Raw genomic sequence first — 13,759 nt, forward strand, 5'->3', positions numbered from 1 at the left:
TAAGAGTTCCAGAGCCAGCATTTATGTCCCCTGGGACTACTGCAGCAGGGGTGGTAAAATCTTAGTTTCTGGACATGGAGATATATCCAATCAGCAGAATTCAGATCACTCCTGTGCCTCCCGGATGTTTTACCATCAGTTCCTGAAGCTTGAAGGGGAGGCAGTACTCCAAGGATGCCATCCACACCACTCATAGGTCTGGGCTGGGATATGCGGGGTCTCAGGGAGCCAAGTCAGGGCACAGGAAGCAAATAATCTACCCCAAGTCCCCGTGGAGAGCATAACAAAGTGTAAATCACTCTTCCAAAGCACCCGGCAGAGCAGTAGCATCATCACCTGTAAGCTAGTTCGACAGCTGCAAGTCGCCTGAATAAAATAGCTTCCAAGCTTTGGGTCTGGTTTTGGTTTGAGGAGCAGTTTCCTATGTTATCTGTCAGCCGGTGAGGTGACTCCCGTGTGACCTGGGAGAGGAAAGCCACTGGGGAGGGGTTGCTGTGACAATAGAGGTGGCTCGTCCTCGTCCCTGCCTCAAATAAGCCGGCGAGCTGCTGGCCAGGGCTGAGCCCTGTGGCTGGAAAGAGCGCCCACAGAATTTACTCCTGTGAAAGCAGCGAAGTCCTGGCACTGCTCTCCCAGCCAGGCACAAGTGAAGGGCTCGGGGAAGGTGGGAAGGCAGAAGGGCACAGCGTGGCTGGCACCCAGCGATCCTGCGACAGGAGAGAGGGCTGGGGACACGGCAGGGCAGGGGGGACATGCCAAGGGCTGCCTGCACACAGCCCAAGGGGATGGAAGGAAGGCAGGTAGGCAGCCAGCAGGGTCTCCCAGACATTACAAGTGTTGAGCTCTCGCAGGATCAGTCTCCCAGATGTTTTACGTACCATTTCCTTGGAGGACAGGTTCAGCCCAGATATTCATGGAACTGCACACTTATCATGTGGTAAATGGGTATAACCAGGGCATGATCCTGCCCTTGGGGCCATTTGTTCCTGCCTGAGGGCAGTCTCCTGCAGGCACAGGGGGTTTGGTGCAGCACTTCCCCTGCCTTTCCATCCAGCAGCTCCTCACAGGGTCATGTCAGGGAGTGGCTTGTCCTGGGGTGCTGCAGGTGGTAACTCTGGCTGGGCTGAAGGACACTCACACCTCCTCTCCTCCCTCATGCTTTTCAGCCTCAGCTGTTGTCTTGTGGTCTCTTGTTACTTTGCTTTTAGCCAAACAGAAGTTTTCCATCCCTTTGGAAAAGCAGATGTTGTGATGCTGCCAGCAGCCCTTGTCTGGTGTTCTCCTGCCAGGAGCCAGATTGCAGACTGAGATCCTTAAAACACCACAAATTGGGAATACTATGGCACCACAAATTGGGAATACTATGGCACCACAAAATGCCACGAAAATGGCATTTTTTGTGCCGTAGTAATCCCAATCAGCCTCAATGGGATTGACACTGAAGTGTGTTCCCATTCCCAGGTTTTTTGGATCAAGTTTTTGTGAGAGGAAAGAAGTATAAAACAAGTTGAGTGGCTTTGCTTGCAGACACTCACACCTTGGAATGAAGTTTCTGAGCCACTAATAAGAGCTTTTTTTAAAAAAAAATTAAGTTGGCAGAAACAGAGAAATCCTTTTAGAGGCATTAGGACATTATAATACTTATTGACCAGTGTGCACCAACCCTGGTTTATGCACTCTGATACACTTTGCCAGTTGAGTCAAGCGTGATAATAAACATCATGTCCAGCAAGTGGATTAATAATGGAGATGTGAGAGACATTGGAGCACTGAGGGAAATTGGAACAGCATGGTACCTTCAGAGAGAAGGCAGGATGACTGTTACATAATTTAAACACAAAGTGAGGTGTTCTACCACAGACAAAAGGCCAGCAGCCCCCCTGCTCTGCACAATAATGGCCTAGCAGGTCTCTGCTTCAGCTTTCTCCCCATTCCAAGAATCCTAAGGGCAACTCCCCTGTAACTACAGCTGGCAGCAGGGAGACCAGAAAATATTTGAGTATATGACAATGAAGTACTTGTTTGTCCCTTTCTGTAGGAGCCTGAGATTGCAAAATCTTTCCCTGGCCCAAGCCCAAAGTTAGAGAGTACTGAATTAAACATCACCACCAAATTAGTTGGATCATATTGTAAAGTGTCATGCTGATTGTATAAAATAATTTCTATCACATATAAATAGATTTAACCATATTCAAAATTCAAATGCCATTTCAAAAGGAGTATTTGTTTTGTGTTGGAGGGAAAACGTTTGCATAGAAAATGTCAATTTTGTAAAATTTTTGTGTATTTTTAATTCACCTCACCATATTTCCTTTTCGTTTCAATACTCACTAAAAGTCACTTCTTCCTGCCAGAATCCCAGTTTGAAAGGAATACCAGAAAACCCTGAATCACTAGAAAAATCCCAAAGTAACTCCACCAATTACAGCAATGGACAAATTTCATAGCTACTAATAAGAACCCAGATCTGCAACACCGTGGTCAGTAAGAGCTGCCAGTTCCCATAAATCGGGTGGTTCTGATCTGGGTACCGAGATCGAGTTCCAAATGCCCAGTGTTTGACTAGCCCCACCCCTCTGTTTACATTTACTTGTAAACATTTGTTTATTGTCAGCCATTCATGGCTATAAAGTGACATTTTCCTGAAGGAAGAAAAGCAACTGCAGCATTTCCCAGATCTGGTGCAGCATGATACAAAATGCTCTGAGCTTCACACTTAACCCACCGTGGGGTGTGGAGGTAAATAAGGCAGCGAGGACACCCTAAACCAAACTGGCCACTGTGTTCTACACAAATAAAGGTAATTTTAAACCTTTTTTTTTCTCCCTTGGTCCTTAAGGATATTTGCTATATTACAGCACTTCATGACTCTTCAGATGTGACTCACTCTTTACTCAGAGGCCATTTGGAAGTAAAATACATTTAGGACAATAAACAGATGCGAAAGTCCATTTTCAGAAAACATGCCTGGCTCTTTATTGATGCAGGGCTGCTCTTCCAAGGTGCTAATGCAAGGAAGAGGATGGTCTAGTCTGAGTGCTGGAGCTTTGCAGAGCTGGACATTTTCATTTAAATGTTTTCTATTGAAGGAGGTGAACCATTTTGATACGAAACCTTTACTAGTCTGAAAGCAGTGTGTGTGTCTGAGATTGCAAGGTAACATGTGTATTCTATATGCCATCTGTTAGAGGTGTGGCAGTTATCTTCTGTTAATTGGGCAGTTTTCTTTATCTCTTCCACAAACCAATCCTCCCTCCAGTAGATATCTTCTGTTAATGGGCCATTGAGTGTCACTGCATGGCTGATAAAAATTACAGCATCCCATTGTGAGATGTTCTGCCCAAAGAGAAGAGCCAAGCATTCCTAACTGGATATAATCTGAGATTTTGGAATATCAGGACAGCCTTTCCCACTGGATTCTCAGAGGAAGACCAGGCCCATCTATACCATCACTAGATCTTCAGAGGAAGACCACACCCTTCTACAGGATCCCTGCTCCAACAGAACCACATCTGCTACTCCTGGAGGACTGCAGCCACCATTTCAATTGGACTGCTACCAACAACCTGACCCACAGGGTGTCAGGTTTGTATTCTGACTCTGTCAGTGTTGTTTTGTATTACTGCATTGTTTATTCTATTTTTATTTTCTTTCCTAATAAATAACTGTTATTCCTGCTCCCATATCTTGCCTGAGAGACCCCTTAATTTCAAAATTATAACAATTCAGAGGGAGGTGGTTTACATTTTCCAGTTCAGGGGAGGTTACTGCCTTCCCTAGCATTCACCTCTCTTTTCAAACCAAGACAGTGTGGCTGTCTGAGATTTCTGAGCCACCAAAACTAGCTTGTGAAACAGGCAAAAATTCTCAGGTAGAGGAATAGGCATGTGTACATTACATGCTCGTTAGCTGGATCATTTAACAACAATCATTTAACAGAGGTTTTTTCTTACTTCCTGTGTTGCAAGGGGTTTCGTGCTTGTCTGGCTGAATTCCAGCAGACCTATCTGGTTTTGCTTGTTGGTGGCATCCCACCTAAGTCCTGCTTAGGTCAGAGCTGGTCTGGCTGGGCAGAACTCCAGACTCTGGAGCCAGAGGCCAGAGCCCAAATCTCAAGGATTAGCAAATGCTTAAGCACTGACCTTGCCAGGTGCTAGAGATGCTTTATGAGCCAAAAATCCCACAACACTTATGCAAAGCAGAAACTATTCATCCCCAGGGAAATTTATTCTCTTCTGGGATGGGGCATTAGAGCAGGATCAACAAACCTACCAAAACACCAGGGAAAAACAGGTCCACAGAAGATTTTCACTCCCCCTGAGATAAACCAATGCCAGCACACAGTTTAGAGTGAGTATTTAACCGGTGAAATAGAGTTCTTTTGTTCACACTCAGAACTGCTGATGATTACTGAGGCTTTCTGTGTTTCCACCAGGCTGCGGGTGGCTGAGTTAATTATGGAACACTTTCTGCAGCTCATCCTCTCCTTAAAGCTAAATGGTCTTTCAACAGCCCCAACGTCCTTCCCGGGTATTGTGTCAGGTTAAATGTTGTTTGATTTCCATTTGAAAAGCAGAATTGGTAGAACGGCTGTAATATTTGCAGTTACTTCTAATCATTCATCCTTAGCCACCCCTGGGCTGATAAGGAAGGAGGAGCGGGCAGGAAAACCGGAGCGGTTTCCGTAGTAGCCATGGAGTCGGCAAACACGGCAGGGCTCTCAGCCCTGACCAGTGAGTAAGGCGTGTGTTCACTTGCCAGCAGGCAGGGCTTAAGCCCACAGGAGGAGGGAAAACACCCTGCCTACAGCAGCTGGGTAGGATTAGGGATTAATCCCACTGCCATGACCGGGAAGTACAGACAGCAGAGACAGGCAGTTCGTTTTCCTGGCTGAAGAGCCTGGAGCAGGTGCAGCCTTTGGGCTGGTGAAGGAGACTCCTGCTGAGGGGACCCGTGGCTGTGACACTGCAGTGACCATGAAGCAGCTCAGTGCTCGCCCACTTCAGGCGGCTCCTCTGAGAGCTGCGGCAGTCAGGAGCTTCCATCAGCGATGCACAGTTTTGCTTTCCCTGGCTCCAGAGAGAAAATAACAGCCAATCTGGAGTAGGTGAACCAAAATAAAATGAAGTTAAAATTAAGTGAAGCTAAAGGCAGCAGATCTGTGCACAGTGGTAGTGGTGTTTTGGGGGTGGTCAGCGGGCAGGCCACTCTTGTGAGAGTTGTGCACAGGTGAAGTCCAGAGGATCTTCCCCAAGCTGTGGTTTCCATTTCCAAGGGAAGCACAGAAACTCACACCCTCCCCAGGTTTCCATCAAATGATTAAGATGGCAAATGCCAGGATGAGCAGGGACCACAGCTCCGATTTTGTCTCTGATGCAGCACCTGGCCCTGGGAACAGTGACAGTGGGAACTTTCCCTGCAGTGCATCAGCACTGACAGCGCGAATCTCCTGCCTGGAGCCATCCCTTGCTAAGGGCAGAGCCCATGTGCCAGCCTCTTTCCAGGCCTTGTACTCTCTGAGAAAAGGCAGCTAAAAAAGGCAGCTCCAGCTCCTTCCAGAGTGGCTGAGCTGGGAATACTCCCGGTGTGGATAGCAGGCAACTGCAGCATGGCCAGGTTGGTCTCTCTCAGTGCATCTTCCCCCTGTCCTCCCTGCTCCCTAAACATTTCCAGGGCTGATCTTCTCCAGCCAGAAACACCACTGGCATGGGCAAAGCTTCTCCTGTGTTTTACAGCCGTTCTGCTCTGTTCAGCTCCAGGGCCAGTGCTGTGGCCAGGTACTGCTTGCTGCCCAGGGCTGGCACTCCTGCCCAGGGCACAGCCACCCCACTGCTCCCACAGCTGGAAATGGCCCTGCCAGCACCCCTGGGGGAGGGAGAACCATCCAAAGACCATGGCGCTGCTGCTGCACAGGTAACCACAAGAGCACTGGGATAAAAAATGATACAGAGACCTGCAGGGAAGCAAGGCTTTGCCAAGGGCAGGGTTCAGGATCCAGAAGCTGCCCCCAGCAGCTGCCCTCACACACAGGTTACCTGCGGCCAATCCCTTCTGTTTGCCCAGCAGGGAGCTGCAGACCCCTGGGAAGCAGCTCCCGAAAGAGCAGGGAATTAAAGTAAACAGGAACTGACCTGGGGCAGCCTCTCAATATGCCAGCCTGTGAACTATGAAGCTCCAAAGAGGCTTCCCAGTGCTCTCCCTGGAGTGGCTGCCAGCATGTCAGGAGCAGGAACCAGTGCTCTCAGCTGTTACGGTTACTAAGCCGAGAGGTGCCCTTACATGTTCCACTAATCTGTAAAAATAACAGTGGAGACCCCTCCTGCCCTCATAGGGCCTTGAGGACACCTGAGACATTTCAGGCAGAGGGGCATCTTCGGTTCCCAGCTGTTAGCTTCCAAATTTTGGACATTAAGGATTTCTCTCAGGCGCCGATGGCTCAGTGGTGAATGCAGGTTTGTGTCCCAGCTGGAGGTCTAGAGGTGTGATCTCAGCCATGCAGAGGCATTTATTGTTTACCCCTATTGCTCACATTCTGTTTTTCCCCCCAATAAATCAATCAATCAATGGGATTATTACAGTACAAAAGAATGTATGTTTGGATTTGCACAACATGTTTGATTAATCTGGCTAGGGTTTGGCCTGCGTGCCCTGAGTTCCTGTGGTTAGCACAAAGCTGCTACACACCTGCACAGTGCATCTGGCTACTTCTGCTTGTTCTTTTCCACTCCAGAACCCAGCTTTCCTCCCTGCTGCAACGGGACTCTGTGGAGTAGCACCACCCAAAGGAGTCTACTCAGGGAGTTGATCCAGTTGCTCTGTACCCTGCTGACCCCTGCAAGAGCACCTCCTCAGCATCCCTGTGTGTCCAGAGGGTATCCCAGATGCAGGGACAGGGCATCTCATTGCACACATCTTGGCCCTGCACAGGACACTGCCCCTCTGCCCTTCCTAGAGCTCCCAGCTCCAGCTGTCCCCTCTGTCCCACCCTGCAGGAATGTCACAGGGCTCCTGGGGAACTCAGCCAAGGAGTCCCATGGCATGCCCCAGGTGATCCTGCCTGTCCTGCCACAGGAAGCATATCATTTCACCTGCACAACTTAATGGCAGCTAATCATGGCATGGTCCACTGGCTGCCTGGTCAGGCTGCCCCTTCCAAAGGCCTTGGAAAAACACAGGGTGTTTGGAACAGCAGTGGTGACTTCAAATGCCTGCCTTGCACAGCTCTTTGTGGCAAAAAAAGTGTGAGAAATTTTAAAAGAACCAAAAAGAACCCTAACATAATAAGGAACAACAGCAAAGTTTCAATTTCTTAAACCTCAAATCCCTCCCCCACTTAAAAGAAAAAGCATTTTTTGTGAAGAAAAATTAAGGAAAGGCTGAGGAGCAAAAAAAGCAGAAAAGAAAAGCCACTGACTCCTGTGTGCCTGAGAGTTTTTTTGCAGGATGTGGATTTTGAGGGGTGCTGTGTCTCAGCCTGGGAATCACAACAAAATGCAGGGAATTGGCTCTTCCTGCTTTGTCCTGAGAGCAGGGAGAGACATGAAAGTATTTTAAGGTCACTTGCACAATGGTGTGTGGGCCTGCAGATCCCATTTTCTTCCCTCTCCAAATGATGCCAGGGGATCACCTCACCCAGGAAAACGAGACTGTTCTGGTTTAGGGCAAGTTTGGGAGATAACCCCTAAAGGGGCTTCTCTACAAAAGCAGATTCAATTACCCCTCTGCCCCCAACCAGTTTGGGAGAAAATATCTCCTTGGAGAAAAAGTGGAAAGAAACCTGTTTATTAAACAATAGAACCTAAACAATATTAAACAATAAAAGAGACCATATGGAAAATACCCAGTGCATTATTCCCTGTGCCAGAGGGATATTTATAGATAAAGTAAATAATAGTGTCACAATCCAAACAAATAAGGAGAGGCTGCAAGGCAATGGAGTGTCTCCTCCCCCATCTCTGTGCAGGGCTTTGCCCCAGGAGGGGCCAACTGGGATCTTTTAAGTCCCTTCCAACCCAAACCATTCTATGATTCCATAATCCTTCCAAACTCAGCCAGTTTTGGAGAGCAGGTGGGAGCAGTCGAACCAGTCCCTTAGAGGACCAGGCTCCCTCAAAGTCCCTTGCCCAAATCTGCTCCATAAAACCATATAATGCTCAAGAGGCTGTATATTTTGGACACAAAATAGGGTCATTTCAAAGGAGTTTCTCACAAGAAGTGAAACCCTTCCCCTCAGCTGAGCAGTTCAGGTTATTATTCACTGTTTTGATCTAACCCACTGAACAAAATACTGCCTTTGCCTTTAGAAATGAAAAAATCCATTGAGCAAGTTCAGGCAAGCTCTCATTATAGGCTTCCTAAATTTATTCATGGAAAATTAAATATTCTCTTTAGATAGGCAGATAGGTACATATCTGTGTCTCCAAAGTGGTTTCAGGCTCTCAGTCTGTAAACTAATGGATGTAATTCCCTTTGCAGCACTACCTAGCATTGCTCTGGGGTGTGATGTTATTATGGTCATGGAAAGGAAATGAAGAGCACGTGGCTGACCTTTCCCAGCTCAGGTCTGTCTTCCCAAAGGAAGTGTGTAGAATACCAGCCATCTGGTTTATCCCGTATTTCCTTCCCACTGGAGGTTTATCTCATCATTCCCAGGAGTGTAGGAAATCCTGTTTCAACACAGCTTCTTCTTGTCCGCTGGACTTGTGCTGGAATCACAGAACACAATATTCCCAGCTGGAAGGGACCCATATGGATCATTAAGTCCACTTGAGGGAGGGAAGTATTGGATTTGGGGCCCTTGGGATGTGGCCCTTTGCAAATGACAGAGAAACAGTGATGAACTCCATGCTGGGGGACATAAAGCAGGTAGCAGAGAGGAGAGGTAGGAGAAATGTTCTCTGACAGTTTTGAAGTTTAAACAGGAATCAGAATTCTTGTCCTCATGTTTGTGTTTTGGTTTGGGTTTTTTTGTGCCTTGTATTTTGTACTGCTCTTCCAGAATAGGGCAGTACCTTCAACTGGAGAATAACAACATAGTTGTTATTACCTCATCTTCTAACCCTTTCACGTACTTTGCGTTGACAGTTCAGATGCAGCAGTTTGTGGACTGAAAGAAGGAGGATGTTGGAATTGAGAAGAAAGGATTTACTCCTTGGTGTTCAGTTGTCTGCAGTTAGGGAGAGGAGAAGTGATAACGAGCAATTGCAGTGCCTGACCAGTGCACAAAGCCAGTCCATCTCCCTGGGATCCACATTCTGTTCTGCTGTAGTTAGGTGTCAGATTCAAGAAGCTGGAGTCTTTGCTCTTTTTGGCAAAACACTGGACTTTCCATAGGAACATCCATCACCCTGTATTTCTACTGGGTGACTTTTAAAAGCTTGTTTCTGTGAAATGCAAACTTCTACCACTGGGATTTAGCATGCTTAATTTGTTCAGCATATGAACCATAGGTACCAGCTCAGTCAATAAACAACTCTTTTTCACTGTAATGTTTTCCACCTTCTTGAATCTTACTGCATTTTAGTCTTCAATTCAGGTAATTCTTCTTTTTAAACAAAAAAACAAACAAAAAACAAACATGAAGCAGGCAAAACTACATTTCCTTGTAGGGCACATTTAGATTGTATCCACGTTATCAGAGTTGTAGGTGTGTCAGTTTCTACAGAAGAAAAGATCCAGCTTTTGCCTCAAGATCACATGGATTTTGGATTTACTTGAATGGTGCAGAGGAAATTTTCTTTCTGAATCCCTCTTAAAAAAAATTAAATGCTGTCCTGTGAAGCTGGGTTAACCCAGACTGAGATACCAGGCTGCAGTTCACAGGATGGCCAGAATACACAGGAATCACCAGGGTGTGTTTCACAGCTGGAGCAGGGAGAAGCTCGTATCTTTATCTTTTCTTCTTCCTTCTCCTCTCCTTTTTCCATTGTCCTGTGCCGTGACTGTATTTCTTTGTCCATCTCACTGTCCTTTTGCCTATACCTGTCTGCATCTGCTGCTCAGTCCTTCTCCCTCGCTGTACTCTTCTCTTTATAACCCCCTGTCCTGATGCCCATCCCTCTCTTTCTCCATCCCTCTGCTGCACCTTCCCCCCACACCCACCTGCTGTGGTCATTTTCTCTCTCTGTCCTTGTTTCCCTCTTTGTCTCTGTATCCCCCGTCCTTCCTGTGTGTTTACCACTCTGTCTTTTTACTTGCCCTTCTCGTGTTTCTTTTTATTCCCCGTTGCTCTGTCCTGCTCCCTGTGCCGTTGTTTTTCACTGGATCCTTCTGTCCCGTTCCCTGTTCCTATTCTTTTTTAACCCTCTCTGTCGTCCTCTGGGATGCTGCCCATCACACTTGTTTTTATTTCATCTCCATTCCGCACCCTATTCTTCCTTTTCTTCCTGTGTCCTTTCTGCTCCCACTCCCGGTTTGTCTGTCCCTGGTGCTCCCATCCCGCTGCTGGATGGGTCCGTGAGCGCAGATTGGAATCCCGGTGCTCCCGCCTGACGAGGGCAGCAGCAGGGACGGGAGGAGACAACTCCTGCCCCGAGCGCAGGAAGGGAGTGGGAGCCGCGGCAGCATTCCGGGACAAGCTGCCTCCGGGCCGCGGGACGGCCGTCAGCCTGTGACAGTGAAACTGCCCTTCAAGGTCCCTTCCAACGCAGGCCATTCCATGATCCATGGAAGCACTGCAATATCTCCATGTGAATGGAGCAAAGTTCATAAATATAGGAAAGTTTTGATAACACTTGGGTTTTGTTGACATTTCTATTAATGATTGTTAAATCACGTGGGCAGATAACAGGACAGATAGGAAAATGGAGTTTGTCCCCACACTTATTTTTTATGCTTTTGTACATGTTTATCATGTTTATATAGAGATGTGTATTATTATACATATGTTTAAGGGTGAGACACATAATCTTTATGAATCTGCCAGGCTCTGGGGAGATTTACTTCCTCAGAAAATGATGATTCAAATGCGTATCATGGTAGGCATTGGTGTAGTGTGGGGTGTTGCTGAGTATTACCTGAATGGGTGCTTAAAGTGAGATACCTGCTCTTGCACCTTGTTAAAAGAGGGCCTGATTGTAGGAAATAAAACTGTTTGTCTGTCCCACATGAGTTGCAAATTTCTCCAGTGTTGTGGTGTCGTTCTTTGGTTTAATAAGAGTGAGTTTTCTTGTAATACTGACTTAAATAAAACAACTGCAAAATACTGGCATAATTTAGGTCCACTTTACAGCATTTTAGAGTTGTCATTTTTTGATTTCTCATTTTTTGATGGTCTCATTCTCTCAGAACAAATTTCATAACAATTACAGTAGATGTTTTTACAGTATTGAACACTTTTTTCTCGATTCCTGCCAACAGTAAGTTCTCTCCTCCTGTACAATCCCTTGTGATTGTTCATGGGCTGGTTTGGCTTTTTTAAAGAAAATATTTATGGGCATATTTTCCACAGTGTTTCTGCCTTTTACTAACATTTTCCAATTAATTAAACCTTAAATTTATTATTTTATATTATAGATATGTATTTGGGTTTTTTTTCCTATGCATAATTATCTTTGTTATCTGAAAATTGTATTTCATGTTAAATCCCTCTTGCTTCTCAAAATTATAATATGTTTTTCACCTTCAGCCCATGACCTTTTGGTGCCTTATATTTATTTATTTTGATATATTATGTTATTTGCCTCATTTCACATCAATTCAATCTTACTAAACCTGTCCAGAATCTACTGTATTATTGTGTTTGTGAAATTCTTCTGTGGGTAACGATGGGCTCATTTTGTCAGTAAAACTTTATTCCCATAGAAAGCATTTGGAACTGGCTACAAATCCAAAAGCTCAGCCCCAGTCCAGAAGTGCTTTTCATTGCCCAGGTCTCTGCCTGTCCTCATGTTTCAGTGAGTGTTGAGGAGCACCAGCAGATGGGGCTGAAATGCTGCAGAGTGAAACACTTCCAGCACAGAGTGAACATCAGGAGAGGGGGAATGTCGGTGAGTTTGAGCACCCAGTTAACTCCTGCTGTCTGCTGAATTTTCCAGAAGAGGATGCCCTGCTGCAGGAGGAGCCAGGAGGCAAAGAAGAGGCACCACAAATTGTGGATTTGGAGCAGCTGGTGCCCGTGGGGGGTGTGTACCACATCTCTGCCCTGCAGCTGCCACCCCAGGCCCAGGACGTCGGGGACTGGACCATGGTGGAGGTGAGGGAGGACAGGGATCAGCCCCTGGTGCCCCTGAGGAGCTGCTCCTGAGGTTTGTCACTGCTGTCACATGCACTGCACACGAGTTCCTGAGCAGCAAACTAACCAGGCAAGGTTTGCAAATCATCAGTTTTTCATATGTGAGAGGTGGAAGCACAGTGGTACCAAAAATCACTGCTGATTCAGCTCCAGGCTCTTCAGGCTGGTTGAGGGCTGTGGTCACTGGGTTCTGGTTTCCTCTAGCACTGACCTACCCCACAGATGGCACTGTGGAAACCTCTAATAAGCAAAATTCCCAAAAAGCCAAACTCAGAGGGCAGGACTGTGTTAGGAGAAGAGGCCCAGGATGTTCATTCCCAGCCCCTGTGACCTCTCCTTCCCTCTGACACTGTGGGGACAGAGTGGAATTACACCTGCTTTTGCCTCCTGTGCCCCTGTCTGAGGCTGGGGATCTGTGAGAAATGGCTGTGCCCATGCTGTGGCCCTGCCTTGAGGGTGCCTTCAGCAGCACAGGAAGGGGTCCAAGGCCTCCAGGTAGCTGCTCTTCTACTGCCTTCAAAGCTGTACTTGGAAATGTGCAGTATTAGCAAACCATTTTAAATGGTGTGTTAAAAGGCTTTACACTGATTAGATGAACTCAAAGAAAAAAATCACCCTGATAAACCCCTTATCTGTCTTTTTCCTCTCTTGCCAAAGCTGCTGGATATTGGATTGGAGGTGTATCCATATTCCTCAGGAGAGGCTGAAGATGGCACACAGGAAGCAGTACGGATAACCCTGAGGCTCCCTGATAATGTGATTTATTTTAAAGTGCCTGTACTAGCCCGATGGGATCCTGCAGGTGTGAACTTAAGACATAAATTTATTTTAAATTTGAATAGTGGAATTTATATCTGAGTTGGACTGTTGTTACAATCCAGCTGTAAAAATAAGGCCAGTTTGGAGCCTAGAAATAGTTTAGGGATGGCAACATTAATTTAAAAAATCCCAAAACCACCAACCTAAAAATCCCCACATCAATTATTACTTTTTGGTTTTGTTTTACTTCAGCATTACTGCCACAAGCCTTCCATGTACATCTTTCCATCTTCTTTGTCCAGGCCAGCAGTGGAGAACTGGTGGCATCAGCAAGATAACCTATGAAGCAGAAGAAAAGAGCATCACCTTTAGTATGGGTGCCTTTTATACAGTAGCCCTTCTCCAGGATGCTCATCTGAACCTGCCCTATCAGGCCTGGGAATTGCATCCTACTGGTGTGGATGAAGGACTCTTCACAGTTACTGCAGTCTTTGCAACCATTCAGATACAAATTAAGGTACTGTCAATAACTTTTTAATCAAACATTTGCAGTTAAAACCTCCATATTATTACAGTGTCCCTGATTAAGAATTTGAGATGCTTCCACAAGAGTAATTTGAATCTCTCTTCCTTTCCAAGCACTGCAGAAAGGAGGGAATAAGCAACCTCTCTGTTGGTTTGTCTCCACCTGTGAACTAAAACACATGGTTAAAACTTCTCCCAGCCAGACAAATGCTCCCATGTGTGGCTAGAGAAAGGTAGCACACC

The 13,759-nt window shown here is 46.3% G+C and overlaps 2 protein-coding genes across 18 annotated transcripts in view; one reads left to right on the plus strand and one right to left on the minus strand.

Moving 5' to 3' along the window:
- The window catches only part of PPFIBP1 (PPFIA binding protein 1), a 656,824-nt gene that overhangs the window by 171,623 nt on the left and 471,442 nt on the right, over nucleotides 1-13,759 (minus strand). The window lies entirely within an intron of this gene.
- Nucleotides 11,797-13,529, plus strand: LOC121332081 (dynein intermediate chain CFAP94, axonemal-like). The gene is made up of 3 exons (XM_041397161.1): nucleotides 11,797-12,193; nucleotides 12,890-13,034; nucleotides 13,294-13,529. Exons 1-3 carry the CDS (start codon nucleotides 11,930-11,932, stop codon nucleotides 13,527-13,529), a joined length of 645 nt encoding a protein of 214 aa, XP_041253095.1. The 5' UTR covers nucleotides 11,797-11,929.

Source organism: Onychostruthus taczanowskii, unplaced genomic scaffold, assembly GCF_017590055.1.
Source record: "Onychostruthus taczanowskii isolate IOZ18803 unplaced genomic scaffold, ASM1759005v1 scaffold136, whole genome shotgun sequence".
Lineage (NCBI taxonomy): Eukaryota > Metazoa > Chordata > Aves > Passeriformes > Passeridae > Onychostruthus > Onychostruthus taczanowskii.

Bases quoted from the DNA above. Each gene is read 5' to 3' on its own strand.
- LOC121332081 (XM_041397161.1), top strand. From the start codon at position 11,930: ATGCTGCAGAGTGAAACACTTCCAGCACAGAGTGAACATCAGGAGAGG. The intron at 12,194-12,889 runs GTGAGGGAGGAC...CTCTTGCCAAAG, and splicing joins GGGACTGGACCATGGTGGAG to CTGCTGGATATTGGATTGGA. The intron at 13,035-13,293 runs GTGTGAACTTAA...TTCTTTGTCCAG, and splicing joins AGCCCGATGGGATCCTGCAG to GCCAGCAGTGGAGAACTGGT.